Source organism: Epinephelus moara, chromosome 12 (genome assembly GCF_006386435.1).
Source record: "Epinephelus moara isolate mb chromosome 12, YSFRI_EMoa_1.0, whole genome shotgun sequence".
Classification (NCBI taxonomy): domain Eukaryota; kingdom Metazoa; phylum Chordata; class Actinopteri; order Perciformes; family Serranidae; genus Epinephelus; species Epinephelus moara.
Window position 1 is genome coordinate 42,512,083 of NC_065517.1, and position 6,466 is coordinate 42,518,548.

At 45.5% G+C, this 6,466-nt stretch overlaps 1 protein-coding gene across 1 annotated transcript; it reads right to left on the bottom strand.

Annotated features, from left to right (window-relative positions):
• On the bottom strand, positions 1 to 4,642 carry LOC126398254 (NLR family CARD domain-containing protein 3-like). Its single transcript, XM_050057439.1, has 6 exons — positions 4,526 to 4,642; positions 2,639 to 4,442; positions 2,371 to 2,544; positions 1,315 to 1,488; positions 1,100 to 1,146; positions 1 to 604 (listed from the first exon to the last, which is right to left on the bottom strand). The coding sequence occupies exons 1-6, from the start codon at positions 4,560 to 4,562 to the stop codon at positions 36 to 38; spliced, it is 2,805 nt and encodes a 934-aa protein (XP_049913396.1). The 5' UTR covers positions 4,563 to 4,642; the 3' UTR covers positions 1 to 35.
• Between the last annotated feature and the right edge of the window lie 1,824 nt (positions 4,643 to 6,466).

The window sequence follows — 6,466 nt, forward strand, 5'->3', positions numbered from 1 at the left end:
TTGAAAATGTGTATACAAAGGGGTGGATGGTTTTTCTACACAGGAGCAGAGTCATCCTCGCACAGAGAACACAGAGACACTGAAGAACCAAACCAGAATCCGAAGCCAAAGCCAGGGTACAGAGGCTCAGTGAAGGTGGTGTTGAAGGTGTGGAGGTGGATCAGTGAGTCAGAGGAGACTTTGTAGAAGGACAGGATGCCAGCAGGACAGTCCACATACACTGCTACTCTCTTGGGGACAGCAGGGGAGAAGGAGACGTGGAGAGGGATGAAGGTTATTCTGTTATTATGATAGACAGAGAAAGTATCAGCGGAGCAGCTCAGACTCCAGGAGTGATCGTTCCTTCCAAACCAGCTGTCAGGACTGTTTCCTTTCCTTCTGATTCCTCTGTAACTCACTGCTACCTCGACTCGTCCTTTCCACTCCACCTCCCAGTAACAGCGACCAGTAAGACCATTAGTGCACAGCAGCTGCCAGCAGTCAAACCTCTCTGGATGATCAGGATATGGTTGACTTGGTGCTTCTAGTCTTGCCTTAGTGTTGTTATCAGTCAGTCTGAGCTCTTTGTTTGCTGTGTTTGGGTCCAGTGTGAGTTTACAGGCGACTGAAAGAACAAGACACAGAGCAGCAGATTATCATCATCTTCATCATCTTTTGAGAAACATAAGGTGCCAGGATGCATCAAAAGAAGCCCACGCTGACATGAGGAGAACATGCAAACTCCACGACCCCCAACCAGTAGCCTCTGACATGTAAGGAGCAGAGTGATGTCATCATACCTTACATATACAGACTGCTATAAATTCCTACAACAGACAGTGACGTTGCGATGGGGGCAGGCTTTCTTATTTTTAAGAAAGTTACTCATTGAATGCCTCCATGGGAGCTTGTTGAACAATTAATTCTACTTTGCAGCAGATCACCAGCAGACAGAAGTTAAACGTGACACCTTTGTCAGGTTCAGGTGCATAAGTAAAGTCGGGAGAAATGACCTTTGTGTAAAGAAACCAACCTCTCATTTGGTCAGCAATGATGTTACACCTTTGAACATTGTATTGAAATGAAAAGCATACTATTTTCTTATATGAGTCAAACTTACACTTTCTCACCCCTGGTTTCAACCTCTCTGCTCCGCAGTGTTCCACTCTGGAAGAGGACATAGAGTAAGGCCACCACATTCTCTCTTCTTAATAACCTTCCTTCTGAAGGAGTTTTCCATCCTACATGAAGTCCTAACTTCTCTTCAACATGAAGCAACATTGCTTTTCAGTGGGCCAGATGAACAACTGGTTCGTTCTAGTTGTCTTTTCATACCTGAGAGTGTCCAGTCTCCAGTGTGGATCGTCCCCTCCAGCGGTCAGCAACTTTACTCCTGAGTCTCCTGGATGATTGTAGCTCAGGTCCAGCTCTCTCAGATGGGAGGGGCTGGAGCTCAGAGCTGAGGCCAGAGAAACACAGCCTTCCTCTGTGATCAGACAGCCGCACAGACTATGCACACACACACACACACACACACACATACACACATTACATCATGCAGGGACTGTGCAACTTACAGGCTCCAAAGAATTGTGGGTACTACATGCCCACAAAGGATACACACATGCATCCTTGAAAATTCCCTGAAGGAAGGACGCAGTCTTTGTAGAATTTGAAGGATCGGTGGAATTCGATGATGTAGCCTCCTTGAAATTCAGTCAATCCTTCAATGGCTGAGTTTCAAGGAGGCATATTCTATGAAAGATTGCGTCCTTCTTTCAGGGAATTTTTAAGGATGCATGTGTGTATCCTCAGCAGGAATGAGGTACCAACTGGGCATGATTTGCCAATACTGACGTGGGCACTCACTAGCCTGCTCCAATATTCACTGAATGCTAGGAAGGAGTCTGGCCTAGCCTCTGTAGGACCCAACTTGGAAGGACCCGTCCTACCAAGGAAGCATCCTTGAGTTTGAGCAGCACCACTTGTCTGCCCCACACTGATATGTTTGACCTGTCCCTCAATAGTCTTGCAGTCGACTCACCTATTCTCACTTCCCCTGTCAGTGAGTCCCTCCTTAAACCTGCCCAGTTCCTTTGTTCTCTGTCAGTCCATCTGCGCTGGTCCCTGCATCGGTATCTGTGCTCCTTTCTGGATTCCCTCCGTGTGTGTTTTCTCTTTAGTACTTTGTTTCTTGTCCACCTGCTCCCTCAGTTTTGTTGCCTGCTTGAGTTTTTGTCTTTTGTATCAGCTTTATGTCTCTTGAACTTTTGTGAAATGTGACACACCATGATATTCTGTTTCAAACAAACTGTTGGAACATTCACAGGTTGTAAAAGGGATGTGAAGCCATTGACATTTAATGTCTCTCCTATGACTCTGAATATTTACCTGAGAGCTTCTAGCCTACAGTGCGGACTTGCCAATCCAGCAGACAGTAATGTCACTCCTGAATCCTGCAGGTCGTTGTTAGTTAGGTCCAGGTCTTTGAGACTAGAGGACTGGGAGCTGAGAACTGAGGACAGAGCTTCACACCCTCTCTCTGACAGGTTACAGTCACACAGCCTGAAGAAGAATCAGTTAACAGAATGAAATGTTCATATTTTGGATCTATTGAAAGTCCAAAGGTGACACTCAATGTAACCAAAGATCTACTCACAGAGCTTTGTTGGAGGCTTTGACCACTGGCAGCAGCCTCAGAAGAGCCTCCTCTGAAGCAGAGTATTTCTTCAGGTCAAACACGTCCAGATCTTCTTCTGATGACAGTAAGATGAAGACCAGAGCTGACCACTGAGCAGGAGACAGTTTATCTGTGGAGAGACTTCCTGAACTCAGGGACTGTTGAATCTCTTTCAATAGAGAACGATCATTCAGTTCATTCAGACAGTGGAACAGGTTGATGCTTCTCTCTGGATCTGGATTCTTTTTGATCTTCTTCTTGATGTACCTGGCTGTTTTGTAACTGCTCTTTGAGTTTGTTCCTGTCTGTGTCAGAAGACCACGCAGGAGAGTCTGATTGGTCTGCAGTGACAGACCCAGGAGGAAGCGGAGGAACAAGTCCAGGTGTCCATTTGGACTCTGTAAGGCCTTGTCCACAGCACTCTGGTGGAGATACTTCAGATTCTGTTTGTCTCTGAAGACTTTAGACAGCTGGGAGGTGCCTGTTGGTTCTTCTTCCATCAGATTGACTCCAGAGTTGATGAAGGTCAGATGGACATGAAGAGCAGCCAGAAACTCCTGAACACTCAGATGGACGAAGCAGAACACCTTGTCCTGGTACAGTCCTCTCTCCTCTTTAAAGATCTGTGTGAACACTCCTGAGTACACTGAGGCTGCTCTGATATCGATGTCACACTCTGTCAGGTCTGATTCATAGAAGATCAGGTTGCCTTTCTGCAGCTGATCAAAAGCCAGTTTTCCCAGAGACTCAATCATCTTCCTGCTCTCTGGACTCCAGTGATGATCTGTCTCAGCTCCTCCATCATACTTGATGTTCTTCACTTTGGTCTGAACCACCAGGAAGTGGATGTACATCTCAGTCAGGGTCTTGGGCAGCTCTCCTTCCTCTCTGGTCTTCATCACATCCTCCAGAACTGTAGCAGTGATCCAGCAGAAGACTGGGATGTGGCACATGATGTGGAGGCTTCGTGATGTCTTGATGTGGGAGATGATTCTGCTGGCCTGCTCCTCATCTCTGAATCTCTTCCTGAAGTACTCCTCCTTCTGTGGGTCAGTGAACCCTCTGACCTCTGTCACCATGTCAACACAGTCAGGAGGGATCTGATTGGCTGCTGCAGGTCGTGTGGTTATCCAGAGGCGAGCAGAGGGAAGCAGTTTCCCCCTGATGAGGTTTGTCAGCAGCACATCCACTGAGGTGGACTCTGTAACATCAGTCAGGATCTCATTGTTGTGGAAGTCCAGAGGAAGTCGACACTCATCCAGACCGTCAAAGATGAACACAACCTGGAACTCTTCAAACCTGCAGATTCCTGCTTCTTTGGTTTCAGTAAAGAAGTGATGAACAAGTTCCACCAAGCTGTACTTTTTCTCTTTCAGCACATTCAGCTCTCTGAAAGTGAATGGAAATGTGAACTGTATGTCCTGGTTGGCTTTGTCTTCAGCCCAGTCCAGAGTGAACTTCTGTGTTAAGACTGTTTTCCCAATGCCAGCCACTCCCTTTGTCATCACTGTTCTGATTGGTTCATCTCTTCCAGGTGAGGCTTTAAAGATGTCTTCTTGTCTGATGGTTGTTTCTGGTCTGTCTGGTTTCCTGGAGGCTGTTTCAATCTGTCTGACCTCATGTTCATCATTGACCTCTGCAGTCCCTCTCTCTGTGATGAAGAGCTCTGTGTAGATCTGATTCAGAAGGGTTGGGTTTCCTGCTTTAGCGATCCCCTCAAACACACACTGGAACTTCTTCTGCAGGTTAGACTTGAGTTTATGTCGACACAGTGGGACAAGAGCTCCTGAATGAATATAAATTACATTAAATCAGTGATTGGTTGTCTCCTCATTTCGTGTTAAATCTTTACAGAAATCCTCTTACTGCTCTGCAGACAGTCAGCCAGCTCCTCCTGCTTCATCCTCCTCAGGAAGTGCAGTGTGATCTTCAGAAATGCCTCTCTGCTGCTCCTCTTCTGCTCTTCATCCTCACCGACCAACACCTCCTCATCCTCCCTCTGAACATTAGAAGATTCTGGGTAATCTGGACACACAGTCTTTTGGAGCGTCTTCAGCTCGTTCTTCACAAAACTGACAATGTTCTCCTCCAGCAGCTGAAAATGAACAATAAAAACAGATTTAAAGTCAAATGAACAGAAACCATCCTGTCTCTGACATAAAGACCTCTGCTGACTGGTGTGATGGGTTTGGATCATCAAGGACAAAGCTTGGATATGTGGGTAGTTTACTCATTCAGCTATTCCCACCTTACTTTAGTAATTCCCTGCCCGTTCCAGCACCTGGTCATCAGGTACTCATTTGGCTATTCTCACCTCACTTCAGAACCCACACTTTCTGTCCGTTAGCTGCACTGGGTCCATACCCCATCCTAACAATCATCTGCTGGCAACAGGAGGCCAGCCTCTAAAACTGCTGCCTACAAATAGAAGTATAGTACCTATCCCTGGTTCTTTAAGGAAGTCTTATTTTCCTGCTGGAATGACAGCCTTTGAATAAAACTGGTCTGTCTCTGCAGTAGAAAGACGCAAATACTTTTGCAGCAGGTTCTCTGCAGAACCAGAGAAAAAGGACACTTTTGCTAAAGAGAGAGAAAACCTACAACTACCAGAATGCACTGTGTAAGAGACAATCTCGTAGTACAGATAAGCAGGAAGCTTAAAACTGTGAGGTGAGAACAAGGCAACTCAGTTACAGAATCTTGGTTCATATTTGATCAGTGCTGCAGAGTTTTGCTGGGGGGCGAGGATCGAGTCCCGGGCACTGGATGGTGGGAAGTTTACCACAGTTAATTTACACACACAACCTTCATTGTTTTGATACAAAGTTGGTTGAAAATCAGTGAAGTATCACTTTAACTCTACTTATACCCGACCAACTTCCCAGTCACTCCCAGGGCCCCAGTTCACTCCTTGGTCTGGAGGGCTTCCAAGGCAAAAAAAAAAAAAAAAAAAGGTGATCTAATGATTGTCCTACAGCGGCAGAATGGGCAACAGATAGAAGTAAATCCAAAATGCATCCAGAACACTTGGAAAACTAAACTAAACAACACCAAAAGGCAAAAGGAAAAAACAGCTCAAACAAATCACAGGAGAAGATGCATACAACAAACTGACAAAGAACAAAAACAAATTCCCATCAGGAGAGAGACTCTCACTGCAGCCTGTTCTGTTTGTGTGCTAACCTCGTTCTGTGGATGATAAACCAGGTGCAGACTTCCATCTGTGTCACCACTGATGAGGAAATACAGCGAGTGCTGGACGGAGCAGTGAGTGACAACAACCCCGCCCACATTTAAGAGGACTGTCTGAACAGACCGAGGGTCTAGGTACCATGTCTGAAGGGTTACTGCTGGTTTCAAAGGGACTGGACTGAAAGGGTTTGGTGGAAACTGGGCTCTTGAAAGACTTTTGCCTTCTGAGTTCGGAAAATTTGCTGTGTTTTTTTTCAAGCCTACAAGAACCTATAACTGAACCCAGAGCTTTGTGACTACAGTTTATGTTGCCACTGATTTTTTTCAATATCACTCTTCAGTACTTTGAACATCTTTAACTAAATTCTATAAACATCTGTTGTATCAGGTAGGAGGCAGAAATATGGAGAGGTGTCTACAAACCTGGACAAAATTAAAAACAAAAAAAAACTATCTGCATGGATGGATAAGAGCGAAAATATTGCTTCCACAGTCTATTTATCATCCAAAAGTTTAAAGGGATAGTGCACCCAAAAATGAAGATTCAGCCATTATCTACTCACCCATATGCCGAGGGAGGCTCAGGTGAAGTTTTAGAGTCCTCACATCACTTGC